At 40.8% G+C, this 21,331-nt stretch overlaps 1 protein-coding gene across 1 annotated transcript; it reads left to right on the forward strand.

The window, feature by feature from the left end:
* The first annotated feature begins 6,920 nt into the window (after nucleotides 1–6,920).
* Nucleotides 6,921–9,766, forward strand: LOC141810577 (E3 ubiquitin-protein ligase TRIM39-like). The gene is made up of 2 exons (XM_074698259.1): nucleotides 6,921–7,062; nucleotides 8,118–9,766. The coding sequence occupies exon 2, from the start codon at nucleotides 8,120–8,122 to the stop codon at nucleotides 9,764–9,766; it is 1,647 nt and encodes a 548-aa protein (XP_074554360.1). The 5' UTR covers nucleotides 6,921–7,062; nucleotides 8,118–8,119.
* Nucleotides 9,767–21,331: the final 11,565 nt, after the last annotated feature.

The following is a 21,331-nucleotide window of genomic DNA, read 5'->3' on the forward strand; positions in this document are numbered from 1 at the left end:
TTCTTTAGGGGCTCTTGGACCCAGCCTCACCAGCTTCATTTTTTAGACAGTAGAGTTTGCTACTTGCTCAAGACTTTGGTGGAGCCTGCACAAATTTATTGGTAAAGTCTAGATCAAGGGTTTCATTATAATTTTAATTTCTGTCCACATATTGGTGAAAACTCTTTTCCTCTCCAAACTGAGAAGTTTGTGGTGTAGTTTTGGTGTCTGACTCTGTTTGGGAGTGCAACCAACGTGTTGTCATTTTTATAAGACTATGAATATTATCATGTGCAACCAATCACCTTTTTGTATACAGTATGTGATTTAAATAAAGGATGTTATTGTCAGTGTTGCTTAGTTTTGCAGCTTTCTCAACTATTCTTTATCAAACACATTAAAGGTCCCATATTATGCTCCTTTTCTGCAGTTTAATATGGATCTCTCTATGGATTTCTCTCCAGCAGCGGGGAGGGGAGTGAGCGGGGTGGGGGTTCGGGGGTATCTGCTCTGGTGGACCAATCAGGTCAGACTTGCTCCTGATTGTTTAAAAAAAGGGAATCGCTGACGTCGGCAAATCCCCAAAATCCAAACAGCTCGTTTTAGGTCAGGATTTTACATTCACAAGCACTACTAAGTACAGGTTTTGTCATTAAAGTTCACATTTTTTGGGCTGGGAGGAAAGCCAGATACCCACAAATTTCACTAAAAGACTTAATAAAGTGATTTTTGCATAATACGGGACCTTTAATGAGGTACCACTTTAGTTAAAGAGGCTGTGAGGACTGTCAGTTTTAAGCTGAGTGCAGCGACACTTCTGGCCGGAATCAAGCACATACTGTAATGATGACATGACAAAAAATTGGGGGAAAAAAGAGGCCTCTTAAATATGCCAAGTGTTCTAATTATTTTGGTCCCCACTGTATGTATTTGGTCAAAATGTACTAGTTTGTTAAAGAAATAGTATAACAACTTCCAAATCACCCAGCATTTTGTTTCAAGTTGTAAAAGCATGGACCACTATTCAAAAAGAGGAAAAGCAGGTATGAATTGAACAATAAAAGATAGTTCTCAGTTAACTGAACAGTTTATATGAGTTGATTATTAACACCAGAGATGAGGTAGGAAAACTAAGCACTAAGAAAACTTTAAATTCAGAACATCAATTGAACAAAATCTGACATTGAATACACAAGTAGAAATTCAGAAATTGACCAGTGACAATATCTAGGTGATTGTTATACAACCCAAACCATCTAATTTTAGTGCACAGAGAAAATTCTCAGTGCTCTACTTTCCCAACAAAAAGCTTCAGTGTTTGGCTTTTAGCCTGTGTGCTGCCTTTAATAATGTAAGGAATATTTTATGTTTCAAGTTTAACATTTTGTTCTGTTGAGGAACAGTCATATTCCCAAGTAAGGCAAGTTTAATAGAATTAGACAGATTTCATAAGCTTGCAAGCATATTGGATTAAATATTTTTTTATTTAATAATTCATTTGTGTCCATGGCTTGGCAGTGTAGAAAAGCATAATGGAAATTGCATGGTGTTGATTAACTCCTCGTCTCTTTTCTGTCTTGCTCAGCCTCGGTGATGGAGAATTACCCCTCAGGTTGCCATGGTGCCCAGCAGCAATCTATCTCAATTTGTCTGCTTATGGGAACTGAAGTGTTTGTCACCCCTGTGTGTGTGTGAGTGCCTTGAGTGTGTCCCTCTTCAGCTGCTTCAGAGACAGGACTTTGTTCACTATCACACACTATTTACTGACCTCACTTCAAGCTTGATTTCCCCCACTGACAATGTGTGTTTCATCACAGTTTGCCCCAGTTTAGAGATTTAACACCAACGTTTTCTGAGAGCATTCTTTCTGAATGCATCAAAATGTAAGGGTACACAAGCCTTGAATCAGAGCAAATGAAAAGTTAAGCCAAATCCTGCTTTACTGGTATTTCAACTATATGGTTAGAAAAGCATTGAGTATGCTTGTGTGTCTGTTTGTGAAACAGCCAAACATGGACATCGCGGCCAGAAACTCTTGAACACTGTCATGGACGTAGCAGTCGATAGTTTTCTGGAAGATCACTCTGTTTTAAAGATCTCTGTACAAACTCTCTTCAGTGAAGGGATCTGATTGGCTGCTTCAGGTCAAGAAGTGATCCTGACCAGAGCTGAGGTGAAGTGCATTCCCCTGGAACGTTGGATGAACGTTGTTTAGAAAACAAAACATTTAATTTCTTCATTCATGCATTTCTAAAGACAAGAAATCTTCTTTAATGTTGTAATCATGATTCAAAGTCAGATTTATGTGGGCAAAGCATCCTAAACCACAATACAAACACACACATACACACATCTTAATACAAAAAAATCCACCAAGATGAGGTAAAATAGAAAAAGTTCAACGATCAAAAATTTAAAAGCATTTGTAACATTATGCACTCTGTAATGTGAAAAATAACATCTTAAAAGCACAATTATGTTTTTTTTTTATTTGCTGAACACAGTAAACAACATTTGAAGGACATGGAAATATGGTTGTCGGTGTCTCATCAAAGTTTATAAAGAGACACAGACCACACAACAACAGACAAAGAGGTCAGTTAGAGGAAAGGGGAAGAAAGGGGGGTTTGATGTTTTTAGGGTCAGAGTGGGAAAGGTTTGAAGCAGTCAGGAGGTTCATGGGTAATAGAGGAGGGGCTGAGGGGCTGAAGTGAGGAGGTCACTCCTTATCACTTGGTGTTCTCCTGCCCCACCAGAAAAGACCCAGGAACCTTTCACTTAGTGACACCTCTGGACTTTTAGGTGTTTCATCTGCTGCTGCTGCTTCCTCAGCTATCGGCCCATCGAGGGTCTCCACAGCATCCTCCTCGGAGGTTGTTGTCATCAACTCCTCCTCCTCTTTCACAGCAGCCTGCTGGATGTCACTGATGGTCTCCAGGAGAGAGGCCTTCTCCTGCTGCCACTGGGCCTGTTGTTTGTCAAGGTCTCTCAGCTCTGAGAGGAGCTGTGCCCTGTTGACCTCCTGCTGGCATTTCAGGAGCATCAGCTCCATTTTTCCCAGTAGAAGAAACCTCTCTCTCTGCCACTCAGCCTTGATGTTATTTGTGGCTTCCTGGGCTTGTTTTAGAGCAGCCTCCATCATCAAGGTGGTCTCCCTCTGATGTTTCAGGAGACAGGACCTTTCCTCCTCCCTCTGCTGCCTCTGAGTCCTCAGCTCCTCTTGGGCCTCGGACAGAGAGGCTTTAAGTCTGGAGGTCTCCTCTTGCTCAGACAGACGAAGAGATCTCTCCTCCTCCAGTTTCTGTCCAAAGCTCTTCAGGTACTCCTTGGCCTGGCTCAGGGCAGCGTTCAATCTGCTGGATGTCTCTTTTTCTGAATGATGGTTTGATCTTTCCTGCTCCAGCTGCTGCCTCTCGGTCTTCAGGTCCTCTTTGGCCTGGGACAGACAAGCTCCGAGCCTGTAGGTCTCCTTTTGCTCTGACATGCGAAGAGACCTTTCCAACTCCAGTTGCTGCCTCTGAGTGCTCAGCTCCTCTTGGGCCTGGGACAGAGAAGCTTTTAGTCTGGAGGTCTCCTCTTGCCCAGACAGACGCAGTGATTTTTCCTCCTCCAGTTGCTGTCTCAAGTTCCTCAGGTCCTCTTGGGCGTGGCTCAGGGCAGCCTTCATTCTGCTGGATGTCTCTTTTTCTGATTGATGGTTAGATCTTTCCTGCTTCAGCTGCTGCATCTCGGTCTTCAGGTCCTCTTTGGCCTGGGACAGACAAGCTCCGAGCCTGGAGGTCTCCTTTTGCTCTGACAGACGAAGAGACCTTTCCTCCTCCAGTTGCTGTCTATAGCTCCTCAGGTCCTCTTGGACCTGGGACTGAGAATCTTTTAGTCTGGAGATCTCCTCTTGCCCCGACAGACGGAGTGATCTTTCCTCCTCCAGTTTCTGTCTGTAGCTCTTCAGGTCCTCTTTGGCCTGGGACAGAGAGGCTTTTAGCCTGGAGGTCTCCTCTTGCCCTGACAGACGGAGGGATCTCTCCTTCTCTAGTTGCTGTCTATAGTTCCTCAGGTCCTCTTGGGCCTGGCTCAAGGCAGCCTTTATTTTGCTGGATTTTTCTAACACTGAATGATGGTTAGAGCTTTCCTGCTCCAGCTGCTGCCTCTGGGTCCTCAGGTCCTCCTTGGCCTGGGACAGAGAAGCTCTGAGCTTGGAGGTCTCTTCTGTACTCAGGACCAGGCTCTTTTCTGTTTTTTCATGCCTCTGCTTCTCAGTCTCAAGGTGGGCCTTCACTTTCTCCAACTCACATACTGCTTCCCTTGCTTTGGCCTCATGAGTTTGAATCTGACCTTTTAGCTGCTTTACCTCGTGAAGTAAAGCCATTTTCTCTTCTTCAAGTCTTGAGACTTGTTCCCCTTTCTTCCACTCTGCAGGCTGTGATGTTGGAGGTGCCACAGAGTCCTCTTTCTCTTTTTGGCAGCCCTCTACATTCAGCCCCTCCTGGGTGAGATCTGACACCAGGACAGGAGAGGATTGTGCAGAGTTGTCCTCTGCCTGAATTTTGTTCCTCCTCCTCTTCTTTTTTTTCCCGAGGTAATAGTTGACAACCTCCTGGTCAACAACCTCAAGAGGGCTCCCCTCAGGTTGGGGATCAGGCTGAGGTTCAGGGTCATCTTGGGGAAGAGGTTTTTGTGACTCTGCAGGCTCTGATGTTGAAGGTGCTGGAGAGTCCTCTTCCCCTTTTTGGCAGCCCTCTGCATTCAGCTCCTCCTGGGTGAGATCTGATGTCAGGGCAGAAGAGGATTGTGCAGAGCTGTCCTCTGCTTGAATTCTGTTCTTCCTCTTCTTCTTTTTTTCCCCAAGGTAATAGTTGACAACCTCCTGGTCAACAACCTCAAGAGGGCTCCCCTCAGGTTGAGGCTCAGGCTGAGGTTCAGGTTGAGGCTCAGGCTGAGGTTCAGGCTCAACTTGGGGCAGAGGTTTTTGTGACTCTGCAGGCATTGATGTTTTGGGCACAGCAGAGTTATCACTTGCTTTTCTGCACCCCTCTGCATCAAGTTCCTCCTGGGTATAATCATTTATCAGGAAAGGAAAAGAAGATGCCAAGTTGACCTGGCCTTGCCTCTTGTTCTTCTTCTTTTTCCTGTAACTTCTCTCGTAGTAGAAGTTGTCCAGCTCCTCCTTAACAACCTCAATGGGTCTTGCCTCAAACTGTGGTGCCTGAGCTTGGGGGTACGTGGGAACACTTTGGAAGGTCTGATTTCTGCCATTTCTGGCAGACCTCCATGTCCACTGAGCTTTTCCTTCCATTGAGGCTGGTTGAGGCTCAGGCTGAGGCTCAGGCTGAGGTTCAGGCTCAACTTTGGGCAGAGGTTTTTGTGACTCTGCAGGCGTTGATGTTTTGGGCACTGCAGAGTTATCACTTACTTTTCTGCACCCCTCTGCATCAAGTTCCTCCTGGGTATAATCATTTATCAGGAAAGGAAAAGAAGATGCCAAGTTGACCTGGCCTTGCCTCTTGTTCTTCTTTTTCCTGTAACTTCTCTCATAGTAGAAGTTGTCCAGCTCCTCCTCAACAACCTCGATGGGTCTTGCATCAAAATGAGGTGCCTGAGCTTGGGGGTACGTGGGAACACTTCTGTAGGTTTTGTTTCTGCCTTTTCTGGCAGACCTCCGTGTTCCTTGTGCTTTTCCTTCCATTGTGAAAGTAACAAGTTTGCTAGGATTCACCAAGTGCGTCTGTGCGTATTGCTCTGCTGGCTTGACTGAGGATACTGAGCTTCTGGTTCTGATACACTTATACCCCTCTGCCAAGGTTCTCTATGACATCACAATGTACTCTGTGACATCACAGGGGCAAAGGCAAATGGTGGAATTTTAAATTTGAATCAAAACAATCACTGGACTCTGTTTCGTAATGATTGTTTTTATTTAAATTCAAGACCCATGATGGCCGATAGCCGAGGAGGCAGAAGCAGCAGATAAAACACCAAAAAGACTGAAATATTATTTTTTCTCATCAAAGGATGCATAAAGTTACAAATACTTTTGAACTTGTTGATCTTTGAACTGTTTCTATTGTATTTTCTATTTTCCTTCATTTTGGTGGACTGTTTTGTACACAGATGTGTGTGTTAATGTGTGTATGTGTGTGTTTGTGTTGTGGATTCGGATACTTTGTCCACATCAATCTGACTTTAAATCAGGATTACAACATTAAAGGATTCCTTTTTTTTTAGACATGCATGGATGGAGAAATTAAATTTGTCTTTTTTTCCTAAACAAGGTTCATTATAAAAATTATTCAGTAACAGAAAGTGTACAAATGCCGAGGGTTCTTTTTGTTTGTTTGTTTCTGCCTTTTTTTTTTTTTTTTTTACATTTGTGAATCCTTTAAGTGCATTTGTGGATTTGTTCACGCATTTGTAAATATTTTACATGTTAGCAAATCTTTTTTTAACATTTGTGGTTCAGTCAATGCATTTGCAAATCAATAAGAAATGTTTCAATCCATCGCTAGCGTTAGCCTTTATGCTAAACGATTCTCTTATCAACTCTTTACACGTGAGTAGTCTGCTGCAGCTACCTTAGCTTAGCAGTTAGATAACATTTCTCAAGAAAACTCTGATTCAGGGTTTCACTTTGAAGTTTTAATGAAGAACTGAACACACAGAGAAATTTTCATTTTCATCTCTTAGGAGATTCCTGTCAGCAAATTAAAGCATGCAGTCGTTATTCTAGACAGAGCAAAATGAAACAAATAAAAATTCAATAACAAAAAATGTAAAGTGTAAGCTACTACTCCCTATTAAACTCCCAATATAATGGTGTCAGTTTTTTTTTTTTTTTTTTACTTTTTCGCCTAAAAAATATGAAGTAAAAAAAAAAAAAAAAAAAAACGTTTTAGATAACGACGTACATTTCACAATCTGAACAGCAGAGTCAGCAGAAGAGGGTGTGTCACAGTCACATTTAACAGGAAATGAAACTTAACGCGAGTCAAAACACCAGCTCTGCAGCAGTCGAGTTAAGTTTCCTTTCTTCAGAAACACGCCTCAGGTATACAGTTGACAAAATAACGGGACTTCTGCACTAAACCGGTGAGTAAAGACGTAGGTATTTGTTACTTCTGTTAAGGAGGTTATGTTTTTTGGGAGCGTTTGTCTGTTTGTCTGTGAACAGCTAACTCAAAAAGTAACAAACGGATCTCGATGAAATTTTCAGGAAATGTTCAAAATGGGATAAGGAAGGAGTGATGGAATTTTGGAGGTGATCCGGATCACCGTCTGGATCTAGCATTTTTTTTTCCTTTATATGTGTGTCCACGATAAATGGTCGGATTGCTTTGCAAAACTATACAAGACAAGGCCACCATAATTTCTGACAGATGTAAAAGTACCATATCCTTACAATATTCTGGATACTAAGATCCAGAATATGAAATATGTACTTGGTCATCATAATTTTCATCACTGTCAGGAAAAAAAATTATCATACAAACCTGCAACTAACACCAAATTGTAGCAGACAGTCTGCTGAAAGGGAGTATAACATCAAAATGGGACTTAAGTGTTGCATGACAATCACATTATGCTTGGCGGAGGTCTGTGCTCTCTGATTGCTTTTCTAGTTATCTAATGGATAGGTACCAAATGATGTCACGACGTCAGAATGTAGCCCGATCAGAAGGAAATATGCAGTATGGCAGTCAAAGTATTTTAAGCACGTACTGTCAAGGACACTGAAAGATTTTCTTTCACAATCGTTGGTCCTTATAAGACAGAGGTATTCCTGTTTTATAAGCCTTTGGATCACATTTTTTGGTATGAGACTCAATAAGCTACAACATGTTTTGGAGAATCTCCAGTGAAGTGCTTCAGCCAGAAGCTTAAAAACAGTTTTTGTGTCTACAAAGCTCCAGGACTGAGACAAAATAGTTTTTTGTACAAAAATGCTCCCAGCAGAGATAGACACTTGAGAATTACCCATTTTTGAAATCTGACTGTCAAAAAAGACAATTTTACATCTCAAGATAGTATCCTTTGTAGCAGTGTTTAGTTTAGTTTTGGAATGTGATATCTTGTATTATTTACCTCATATGAACTTGTTTCTGATCTGTCATCAAATTAATATTTGTTCTGACTTTTGTCCCTAGACATGGCAGCAGTGAGCAGCCTCCTCTCTGAAGATCAGTTTCTGTGCTCCATCTGTCTGGATGTCTTCACTGATCCAGTCACCACACCATGTGGACACAACTTCTGCAAGGCCTGCATCACTAAGCACTGGAACACCAATGTCCCCTGCCAGTGTCCTTTGTGCAAAGAGGAATGTGAGATAAAACCTGAGCTGCGGGTCAACACTGTTTTGTCTGAGATGGCTGCTCAGTTTAAGCAGTTGCTTCTTAGAGAAATCAGCTCAGAGAAACCAAACACCAACACAGGAGAAGTTCTCTGTGACTTCTGCACTGAAACTAAACAGAAGGCTCTAAAGTCCTGCCTGGATTGTCTGATCTCCTACTGCGAGACTCACCTGGAGCCTCATCAGAGACTCCCAGCCCTGAAAAGACACAGGTTGATCAATCCTGTAGAAAACTTGGAGAGCAGGGTATGTAAGAAGCATGGAAGACCTCTGGAGCAGTTCTGTAAGACTGATCAGGTTTGTGTGTGTAGTTTCTGTACTGAGGCAGAACATAAGCTCCATCGTATTGTTTTTCTCGATGAAGAATACAAAGAAAAGAAAGCTGAGCTAGGAAAGACAGAGGCTGGTGTTCAGACGATGATCCAAGAGAGGCAACTGAAGATTGAGGAGATTGAGCGATCTGTGAAGCTCAGTAAAGAGAATGCAGATCAGGAGACGGCGACCTGTATGGAGGTCTACACCGCTTTAATCCGGTCTGTTGAGAAGAGTCTGGCTCAGCTCCTTGACTCAATCATGGACGAGCATGAAACAACAGAGAAACAGGCTGAAGGTCTCGTTAAAGAGCTGGAGGAGGAAATCTCTGAGCTGACTAAGAGAAGCACTGAGCTGGAACAGTTCTCAAACAATGAAGACCACCTCGACTTCCTCCAAAATTTCATGACTTTGAAAAGTGCTCCACCCACCAAAGACTGGACAACGATCGAAGTTCACACATCGTATGAGGGGATCCTGAAGACATCTCTGGCTCAGCTTGAGGAAACACTCAGAAAAGAGATGGAGGTGCTTCGTGCTGAGGCTGAAATAAAGAGGGGAAGGGTAAAGCAGTATTGGGTTGACGTGACCCTGGATCATGAAACAGCACACCCTAAACTCATCCTGTCCAGTGATGGAAAGCAAGTTTATCATGGGAATTTTTGTCAGAATGTCTATGATAGCCCGAAGAGGATATCCTCATATTTTGGTGTGTTAGGAAAGCAGGGTTTTTCTACCGGAAGATTTTACTATGAGGTTCAAGTTGAAGGGAAGACCGACTGGGTTTTGGGTGTGGCTGAAGAATCTATTCACAGGAAAGGCATCTTTCTTGAATTTTGGCCACAGAATGGTTTCTGGACTGTGAGCTTGAAGGATGGTTGTGAGTACAAAGCTCTTGTTGACTTCAGTCCTATCCATCTGGATTTGAAGTCAAAGCCTCAGAAGGTGGGGGTGTTTGTGGACTATGAGGAGGGTCAGGTCAGCTTTTATGATGTGGATGCTTCATCTCTCATCTACTGCTATACTGGCTGTGACTTTGTAGAGAGTCTTTACCCAATTTTCAACCCCAGAAATAATAACGCTGGAATAAACTCCACTCCTCTGATCATCTGTCCCATCAATCACACTGATTAGAATTTGTCATCTTAGCCGGACCAAGGACACTCAATAGTGGTTTGTGGTGTTCTGCTGTGCTTTATCTGAACACTAGATGGCAGTATGATTTCTTTTATGATCATATCCCCAGCTTCCACTCTCACAAGAATCTCTGGTTGTCTGTGAAGAGTAAAAATGTCAGTTTCTGCTTTGGCATAGTTTTGATGCAGAATTATTTATCAAGTAGGCAGGGATATGTTTCATTAACATTTACTGATCTTGTTATCAAAAGCATTCACTCTCTATCGTTTGTCAACTTGCTGTATTAATTCCTGTCTTGGTACTTATCAGTAGCAAATTTAAAATGATAGGTATTTTTTCTATCTGTGTTGTCTGTTATGGACAATCTGTGGAGTCGCAATCAATGCACTGTTTTTACCTTTAAACTTTAGGCTGTCAAACTCACTTCACATTCAAAGAGTTTGGCTGTTTTTCAAACTGCCTACTACACCAGCAGTGCCCACTATTTTGGCTGAAATTCAGTATGTAGTTGGTAGTATGCAAAAACTTGCAAAATCTGATAAAAATTCCCGGATGTCCTACTGATCCAGGAAAAATTCTCAGTATGCAACAAACCAGTCTGCCTGGCATACTGTTTCCCACAATGCACGGCGCTGTTGTCTATGCGGTGGCAGGTTTTGTAGAATGATTGTCATCTACTGGAATTAATCAGCATTATAATTACAACACAACACTAACATCAGATTGTCCATGAGATAGAAGTGAAGTGATGCGAAGAAACACTGGTAAATCTTGTCACTTATAGTCGTAAAATAGGTATTTACTTCTACAAATTCACTAGCCCATACAAACCACTAATTCACTTTTTAAACCAAACGTTGATTATGTAGAAGTGGTTTATACATCAGCTGTAAAAAATAAAAATCCTTTTCAGATTTATTTTCAGAAAACAATATAACTTTTGGTGTAAGATTAGAAATCAAGAAAGATGATTATGTTTGATATGATTAACAAAATAACCAATGCAAAGATCTTCCAATCGCTTGTTTTGTATATTTATATTAAAGACAAAAAAAAAAAAAACATCATCTGTAGCTCCACCTTCTGAGAAGGGAAACCAGAGTAGTATACTACAAAACAGATCCAACAGAACAGTCATACTACATACAACAAGCAGAAGCAGTAGGTAGTATGTAGTGCCTACTACATACCACATTCACACGTAGTATGTAGTAGGCGGTTTGGAAAGAAGCCTTTGTCTATATAGAGGCTGAGAAAATACATTGTTATTTCAGCTCCACTAGGTGGTTCCAGAGAGCTACTGGAGACCCTGATATATATATATATATATATATATATATATATATATATATATATATATATATATATATATATATATATATATATATATATATATGTGTGTGTGTGTGTGTGTGTGTGTGTGTGTGTGTGTGTGTGTGTGTGTGTGTGTATATTTAATATTATGTTTCCATAAGTGCCCAAGTACAGTTGTTCTAAAACTTTGTGCTTATGTAGTCTTCAAATCCTTGAATATGTGAAGTTCTCCAATGAAATTCTTAAATGACTGTTTATGGGTGATTTGATTTCTCATGTAATGACATTTTTGTTTTGATGCCAGTTGTTTAAAAAATCACACTGACGTGTACGTAAATTTGGCTTTTTATTTTTTTTTTTTTTATCAGTGAACAAACAAATGACTGACTGTTGAACAAATAAAGCAAAAGTGGTAAACATTTTAAATTTTTGTTTTTGGGAAAATCTTAAATTTTATTTGTTAGACTACTATTCTTTAGTTTGGTATGACAAATAAAAATATAGCATCCCTTTTCCATCATGTCTTTATATTTCCTCACTTATTAACTTTTAATATTTGGTTGTTTACTTCTTTATGTAACATGACTGTTTACTTTCAGGGCACACCTTTATGTACCACTTTCCTAGTAGCAGTTGCAATAAGTGTGTATTTAGCTTGTTATAATTCCTTTTTTAAAATGCTGATGCAGTCAGAACATACAAAATTTTCATGCACACAGCTCTGGGAGTAAATGACCTCACCTTTGGGAATTATTTCAGGACTGATGCGGCATCAGAGTCAAACAAGTCAAAAAAATTCACCCAGCAGTCTGAGGAAAAGGTCACTGGTACTGAGCTCTGTGAGTGTGTGTGCATGCGTGTTTGTTCATGTGTGTGTTTGTGCATGTGTTATTGCATGTGTGTGCAGACAGGGAGAAGAGGTGGAATTATAAGTGTTACTCCCATCAACTCCTCCTGGAACCTGAAGGAGGATTTCTGACGTTGGCAGGTGTCTCTGAATGCATCAGCGGCATTTGTGTGCGCAGCCTGACGTCATATCAGCGTCAGAGTTCAAGTTCATGTTGTTGTAAAGTTTTTTGATCCTCTCTGGCAGGAATCCAGAGTCAATGAAAACACGTGCAGGTGGTTTTTTTTGTTTTTTTTGGTGGACTTTTTTAATGTCTCACATCACAAAACAATGTTTCCTGTTGTTTAAGACTGATAACTGGTAGGTGCGGCTTCTAAGACAAACCTCAGGTTTATTTCCCTCCAGATAAACTTTTTAAAGTATTTGTTTTTTAGTTGAGTTGAAGTTTGGAGTGCCTTTACAGATATAAAACTAACTCTTCAGTATAATCAAGCTTACAGTAGATTCAACACTCTTAAACATGTTAAAAACACAAAAGGACAATTATACATTTAATCACTTGTGTTGCACATTTTGCACCATATTTATTCAACCAGAGGAGTCAAAGAATTAATTGCGTGTGTATGAAGTACCTCGGTTCACCACATGATGACGCCTGTAACACGCATGCTGCATTAAGTACATTGCCCTGATCTTGAACTACTATAACACAACCCCTAACATATTCATGGTACCATACCCTCCATAAAGTCTACACTGTAAGAAAACCTGTAACTACACTTTTTTAGGCCATGCATGGTTTAAAATAGATAAATAAAACAAAATAAAAGATGAACCTTATAAATATACAAAAGTCAATCATGAAACATTTGGTCCAGTGTTATGTACTTAAATTATTTCACCATAATTAACTTTCATGAATGAAATGGCAATGTCAAAGTGACACAGCCTCAAAGCAGCACTATCTTTTTGTCTTGATAGCAGACTTTGGAGAACATGTTGCATTCAGTTTTGATAACACACGGTTTAACTGTCATCATATCAATGTGCCTAATGTCTGGTTAATTTGGCGTCTGTTCACGTGCAGAGTTAATGAAACAGACTCAAACATAAAGGTCTGCCCAATCAGAGAGAAGGGGTTTTATGAAGTGTAGAGCCTTAAAGAGACAGCAGCTAAAAGGACGTGGTTTCGACGTAATTACGTTGAAATGCTGACTCAGCATTTCAACATATTGTTCTCCTGTGACTTTATTCTTCCTTTTCTTATTCCTCTGTACGTTTTTTGGTTCGCTATAAACACTTTTGATTGACACCATTAAAATTTTAAACTATTCAGCTTTTTCTGGAGATGTGTGCTATGACTTTTCTTATCTCTAACCCTTTAACTTTTTGATTTATTCAGTTTTTCTGGAAAAATTTCAGTATCTAAAATGAATAGGAATCTGGTCCTCTCCCTCCTAACTTTTTCTCAACTTTGAGATGCTATAAATTCAGCATACTTCCACTTACAGGCTTCTCTTTTGCTTGAAAATTGTCTGTTCTTGAGTCGTTCGATTTCCAGTGTGAGTTCTTCTACTTTGTCTTCATCCGTGTTCTCCTTCTTCCACTTCCTTTGCATTTCTCTGTCCGTCTTCTCGAGTCCTTTGATTCTCATCTTCATGCTGCTCATCTTGGTGTTCAGCTCTTTGCACTTCTCCTCCTTGCATGCCAGTTTAGTTTGCAACTCGTCTTTCTCCTGAGTGAGAGAACTCACTTCCATTTCCATTTCTGATTCGAATTTGAGGAGTTTCTTGCTGTCCTCGATCAGCTTCTCTGTGACCTCTGTGACCTTACCTTGCTCAGCTTTGAACATCTTACTTAAATCTTCACTTCTCTGCTTCTCCTGCTTTCAACGCATTTGCTGCAAGGAAATGCAACTTCTCTAGTTGAAGTATGCATTTTCTTGAACACCAGTGTGAGAAAAATAGGTATTTTTTTGAGCTGTCAATCATGTTTAGCTGCTACTGAGGCACCAGGGTGACGGTATAAAGCCAACAAAAAAACGGCACACCACCCCTCTTAAAGTCAGCAGCTTTGTTACTTGCAGAATAATCTATTGTGAGCTGATTGCTAAAGCAGGGAATCAACTTAAGCAAGGCAGAGAGAGACATGTCTCTCTAAAGTTGGACTCTGTGGCTGTGAAAAAAAATGACAGATGTATTGCAACCTGTATCTCTCAATCAAAATCTCTGCCACTGTAGACCCCTGAGGACTCACGCCACGCTGTATGGAGTAAATTTGACAGTTGAACCTCTCCTGCACTTTTTCACTGGGGGCTGCACGGTTGCACTTCAAAGACAGAAGAGAATCAAAAGTGAAATAAAATGAAAGAAAACCAGTGTGCATGAACAATAAATGGCCTGAGCCTCATTGAATTTCTTTTAATAGATCTGTATTTAGCTCGTTTCCATAGAGACAAAGTAGTGAATCCAGTAATCCTGGTCTTTAAAGCTGGTGTGAATAGAGGCTGTGGCCTGAGAGGAGAGGATGTGTGAGACGGCACGTATGCTGTTCACAGCTGGCAGAGGAGGGCAGGAGGAGCAAAGGCTGTGTGTGTGTGAGTGTGTGTGTGTGTGTGTGTGTGTGTATGTGTGTGGAGCATGGTGTGGAAGCACGTTGATCTCTGCTTTATGGTGCCTGCAGACAGTGTGAGGTCACTGGCTGTCTGGGCATTTTTCCACAGATAAGTTTGCTTTGCCAAAATGTCCACTCCAAAGTTTAGACACACTCTAATGGGATGGAATGATTATATTTTTATTTTTTTTCCCTCTGGTCAACAAATCTCATTAACCAGGCAAAAGTAGTAGGGACAACTGTTGCTTGTTTCTAAAAGTGAAACCAGTAAGAGGCCCTAGTGTGCACTGTTTCTTGGTCACTATAACTGTCCTGCAACACATATGTTTCCTTTAAGAGTGACCACTAAATTAACTTATATTTGCAGAAGAAAGCTAGTTTATAGAAGCTGCTTTGGCATTAGCAACTGCGCTACACCTCCAACAAAAAAAGAAAAAAAAAAAAAAAAGAAAAAGAAAAAAGAAAAAGTATGGCTCGTCCCTGAAGTCCACTCTCTTCTTGGCTTGGAGTGATGAAGAAGTGACACTGATGAGCGCAGCAGTGTTGCAAAGTTTAACTAGTTTCAACTCTGGGCACATGGACCCAAAACAGCTGACGCCGTGGAGTGTGCAGAAGACCACGAGCGCTGAATTGCTTTGGTTTTTGTCTGGAAAAGAGGTGCAGCCAGCCTAAAATCAGCAATAACAGACACAGGCAGAAGTTTTTCCTCTTGAGGACAGACCTGACAAAGCTGCAGCTGTACTTTTTACAAACCTGAATCACGATTCAGCAAACCAAAGACATTTAAGACAAGTGTTTCACAAGAAAGATCAACTCGGTTCATGCCCCTGAAGTAAGCCTGTGAGATGCTTGTGTATCAAACTTTTCACAGTGAAACGGAGACTCACAGAAAAAAAAATGTTCCTATTAAAATATTTATATTAAAGGGGCTGTGAGGAGCTTGAAAGTGATCCTAAAAAAGGCTCCCTTCTAGATATATGCCTCACCATAATCCACTTTAAAATGAGATCATCAGCGCCAATATTACTAGTTACAGGTTATTAAAAAAAGTTAGTTCTTAGCTTCCAGTTTGGGTCAAGCAGGACCAGATTGATCTACAGTGCGTCTAGGTCTCTCTGACAACACCACGCCAGCTGATGAAGTTTGGTAGAGAGAAGAGATAAAACACAGAGATCTGTGTTTTTTCTCTGCTAAAAAAATAATTTTGTAGTGATGGTGGGCACAGGAGCCTAACTGTCAGACAGAAAAAGGACAGAAGAGCAGAGGAAAGCTAAACAGGAGAGTGATACAGCCCAAGCTAGAGGCTAATTAGCTTTTAGCTCGGGCTGTATCACTCTATAACACAGGAGCTAAACTGTTTGTGATAATGTTCATTCCAACCCACATGCAGAAGCTATTCTACAGTGGTCTGTTCAAACTTGAGAGTCTATCAATAAAATGAAGAGTGAGGTTACGTTAGCTCTGCTTGGTAGATGACTGGTAGGACATAGCTAACCAGGATTTGCTAGCGTTAAATGTTACGGCCATGTCTTAGAGCACCAGACTGCCAGCTGTGCTAAATATAAATGGCTACTAAACTACTTACAAACTGACAGTGTTTGCTTGTTGTCACGTTAGCCTACAGATACATTGAGCACCAGGCAGCTGACAGCTGCTAACAGCTGCTACGTTTGCTTATTGTCACATTTCAAACCGTAGCACGACGTAGTTGTACTGATAAATACCTTACCTCAGCGCGTTGTATCCAGTAAAAAGTTGTCTTGAACAAAAAATGAATTGTTTAGATCAGAACTCTGTTTAATTCCAAAACAAACACACGCCTCACTAAAAGTCATTTAGGACAGTGTGCGGAGACTCTGTACCAGAAGGTGGCGAGGAAGCGCAATTAAAACAGATCCTCCTCATAGCATCTTTAACAAATGAACATGAATTTAAAGACATTCACACAAAAAGTAATTTGCGATAGATGCAGAGTGCTAATCTTTCGTCTAATATGGAAAAATCTGGGCCTGAACAGCATTTCTTGGCACTTGCATGCTCATTTCATCTTTATCCCCTAAGGTTGCAATGTGGTTAGTTCATAAAATGAGGGGTGGTGTTATTGATTCTTACCCAGAGGGCAGAATACAACTTTTTAAAACTACGGTCACAACACAGCTGCTGCATTTAAGACTCTGGAATAAGATTGTGTGAAAATTGCCAAAAGAATAAGAAGAAAGTTCTTTTGGCAAACATACATCAATCTTATCCTTTCTGCAGTGGAAAAAAAGGCTGCAATCAAACCTCTGCATACCAAACTTAATGTTTTCCATATATCCCCTTCCCTGCCTCCACAATATACATCTTCTTATGGCATTCTCATTATATGTTATGTAATACAGCTATTTTGGCAGCCTGTAATGAACGACCCAGAATGCTGTGATCCCTCTGACCCTGAAAAGCTGTGAACATAAAGAACGTCTAAATTTACACCGCACAATTACAGTAAATCACTGTACAGCTGCAAAGGTGTGGAGCAGGCGTTAACTCCCCCAGCCTCTCAGAAAATTCAGACTATGTTTGACAGAACATGTGATTGCTGTGTCACGACTAGTTTTCCACCAACATGAGCTGTCTCTAAAAGCTCCATCAGTGGGTTTGTAAGGCCTTCATCTCCTGTTTGTTTCCATGCTGATATACAAGGTTAAAGCAGCGATCACTGGAGATAAATGGTGTTTTTGAGAAAACGCTTGTGGAAACAACACTGCATCTGCCTCCTGTGGTGGAGTATTATGATGACCACACTCTGCTCTGGATGCATTCACAGTAAATGAAAACTGACAAGAAGATCCTGCATGTGTGTGTCTGTTCCTAGCTGTGCGTTCTTCTGCTTGTATTGTCTACACAGAAGCTTACGGGGCCACCTTCTCTACAGTTTGATGTCTGACGTTTGCTGTAGGTGTGCAAAGCTTTGCCTGGATCAGGATAATTGCCCTGTGGTTTACCAAGGACACTCACCTCTGTCTCTTTTCAAATAACCGCCCTGGCTCCAAGCTGAGGTAAGGTGACACGTTTCTGCTCAGCCCAATGACTCACCACGATGGTCACGTTTCCTGAAAGCTGTAACAGAGATAAACTGGGACACTAGGCTAAAGGGCAAGCCTGGAGCTGCCAAGTGTTAATAAAATAAAACGTTGGGAAGTACATGTCCGGTTATCTCTGTTTAAAGTTTGATAAGTCAACTAGCTGTCAAGGACAAATGCCCTGAAACAAACTGAAAGACAGTCATTCAGAGGAGCAGGCTGTAAATCCAGGAATGACACAACTCGAGAAAAAATATTTTGTAATCAAAGCAAACATTTAACTAAAACAGGCCATAAATGTTGGCAGATTGGAAGTATAGTCAAGTCAGAAAGTGTAATATTGTGTTTGCTATTATTGTTATTATTGACATTGCACAGACTACATCCAGAAATAACCTCAAAACTAATGACTATATGTTATGTAGATAAGCATTGGCTAATTAAAACACCATGGAGCTGGAGCTGGGAGTCGGCTAGCCTACCTTAAATACTTTTAAGCTAATAAAGAACCTGGAGTCAGCTAGCAATTAGCTTACCTAGGCTCATACTGAAAAAGAACAAAAAACAACAACAACAAAAAAACATTTAATCAACAGTTTTTGCTCACTAAAACGTTTTGTGCTTTAGCTAGCTCAACACAAATAAAGCTAGCTTGGGACGTAGCCCAAACATATAACTAGGCCCTACCCAGAAGACAAAATAAAGACTGCTATCAATCACAGGTATGTTCAGATAGACTAACTTTTTAGAACAACTAATAACTACACATTTTTAGAAATTAAAGACTAATTCTAAATCTTGAAGTCCAAGAAGACATAGCCAAGCTACTAGCATGCTGAAAGCAGAGTCAGAGTGCTCCTAACCTCTTTGCATTACATCAGGGAAGTTGGAAAAAAAAAAAAAAAAAGTTTATTATGTAAGACACTGCTCACTGTTATTTAAGCAAACTTTCCGCTATGATAGGTGGCCGAGATATCTTTGTGAACCCGTTATTTCAGGATCCATCTTTAAGCTTAAATAAAGAGCGCTGGCTGCTTCATGACGCAAAGACTAAGCCAAGACTAAGACTTTGTTGTTACTCTAGTGTTGATGTGTGATTGGCTGCATTTCTCACAGGACAGCCGGGAATGAGTTACATAAATGCAAAATTTTTGTTTGGCCTATGGTGACATCGATCTCCAAGTGCTGCTGTCGTTTTGTTACGCCTGTGAGCGATTAAATGAAAGACAGTTTCTCGCTGCACAGAGGATAGTTTCAGGCTTGAGAGATCAGAACATATTGTGTGGTTTATAATTATTTAACAAAAAAATCTATTACAAACTTTCAGGGACCAAGAAAAAAAAAATTAAGAGTCTTAGCATAAAACAGCCACTTATGTTAATTCTTATGATTCTTATTGCAGCATTTACTGGTTTGACTCCCAACCTCAAGCTTGCTTTTTTATTTTCAACCCTCCAATTCACTTAATGATAGCATGAGTAACTCAAAGCTGGGGAAAAACAAGCCAACAGTTTTTAGTTTTCAATTTATTACCATCTGCTTAAGCGTAACTGCTGTCAGCTGACAGATAACCACTGTGTTCAATGTTCTGATTATCTAAGCTGATGATATTTTACAAAGTTTCAAGCTCTAACTGACTAATGGGCTACATTTTGTCCCCAATCAGATCATTTCTGACATTTTCAAAGTTAAACCAGCTCACTGTTGACTGTGCCGAGTCTTTTATCTGAGCTAGCCAGCTGTTGTAGGAGACAAACACATTGTTCTTCATGCTCTGCTGAAGACTAAGGTGCCAGACATAGTTATTCTTTATCTCGCCAATGTCACAATGCAAAAAATCTATCAATGAAGAGATAGAACGGAAAATGAAAAAACTGCAGTCTGCTGTGAGATCAGTTAGGAAATCCAACATGGTGACCGTCATCTTGATAACACCTTTCCAGAACTCAATGTGTCATGTTGCTGAGGCTGTGTCTATGTTTACCACAGAGCATGCTGCGTGCACCTGACAAAGCAATCAGCAGTTTCATGTCTTGTGAGTCGTACCAATAAGAATAGCTTCACACCAGCTGTGTCAAATGTACATACTGTATAGGTGTGCTCATGTGAGTGTGTATGTTTTAGCGATAGGGTGTGGGTGTGACTTAGTTACATAAAAGTTGTTTCTGATTCGTGTTGTGTGTTGGAATGTAAATGTTATGACAGGGGAAAGGGGGTCAGTGTGTATACAGAGGCCCTGTGGACAGGTGCGTGAGGTGAGGACGGGTCTGTTTCGTGTCTGTTGATGGGACTGGACAGTGTTTGGTTTGTTGCCTCCCTCTGGCAGAGTGTGTCGTCCTCTCCATTAAGAAAAAGACTTGTTCAGGGCTGATGGGTGAAGAGATAGGTCCTCTTTGACGCAGTGGAAGAAATCTATAAAAACAGGCTGAGATCATCTGGTTTCCCTTGAGTCATCTGAGCTCTGGGATAAAGCCTCTGAGAAATAAAGTGGTAAAGGGCTTTTCATGGTAATTCTTTCCATTTCATGGTAAATTCCTCCTTTACTTGCAGCACCAGTTATCCCCTAATTTGCTTGTATTTGCCACCAACCTTACACCAAAGACTGGACGGAGTTAGCAACCACAGAGAGGCAGTTGTAACAGCTAGGCTATACCAGCACTTACATAAGAGCTTTAATGAAACAAGAGTAATTGATTAAGGCAAATGGATGCTGTTGGTTCATAATGGTGGTTTTACATTACCTCTAATAAAACTGGGATCTGAACAGGTAAAAGAGTCTAAAGTGCCTGGTACTGTGTTTAAAATGTTGAAAATGTTTCTGTTAGTTCTGAAGGAGAAGCTGAATGTACCCCTTACTCTTCTTCCCCCTGTTGGTGTCAGATCTCTGATTTACGTCGCCCATTATCTGCAAGATTACATTCCACAAAAAGCTGTGGAACATTTTACAGCTCCACAGATTGTTGCAGATCCACCGCGTGTAAAATGCTGTTGGGTGTTTCCCTTTTCCCTATAAGGTTCCATGAACCACAGCTTAAGTCTTGTGAGTTTCCACTTCGCTCAACTTCACTACAATAAGTCATCTATCTCCTGTCACGGACCTGACCAACGCATGAGTTAGTGGTTTTCAGTCTACAGACAGCACAATGTGCTGTGATTCTCAAGATGACCTTCCTGCTGCTCTGTAACCACGTGAAGGATGTCAGTTATTTTAGCTGGTCTAGAAATTCAGTGAAGGGTTTAACCTGTCATTAAATGTTACTCCATGGTTATGAGAGTCAACTAGAGGCCTGAACTATGAATGCAAGGAGAGAAATCTTCTGCTGATCAAGTAGAACATCTACAGGACACTTTTGGATATAGGTTGCAGATGATGACCAGTAGGCTGAAACAGAACTGCAGTACCTTGACTGTCCACTTGAGGCTTGCCCCAAAAGTCTCATGAAATGCATATTTTCCACAGGTTTTAAGGTTGTTCTTGCCAGATTTTGGATTTTTCATGCAAAATCTGTTATCAAACCCTTACTCACTCATTCGTTGAAAGCATCTGGAAGGGAAGAGGATTGAGGAGAGAGGAGGCTCCTGGAGAAGACTAAAGAGAATATAAATGGGGAAGTTTTCATGGTTCATTGTTTATTCATCTATAGCCCCGTTTCCACCAAGCCAATGGGTTTACATTAGTCTGGTTTGGTACCGGTTGGCTTGGTTAAGCTTGGTCCTGTTTGCGTT

Source organism: Halichoeres trimaculatus, unplaced genomic scaffold (genome assembly GCF_033239565.1).
Source record: "Halichoeres trimaculatus isolate MK-OKI-2021-1 unplaced genomic scaffold, fHalTri1.1 fHalTri1_scaffold_21, whole genome shotgun sequence".
Taxonomy (NCBI): domain Eukaryota; kingdom Metazoa; phylum Chordata; class Actinopteri; order Labriformes; family Labridae; genus Halichoeres; species Halichoeres trimaculatus.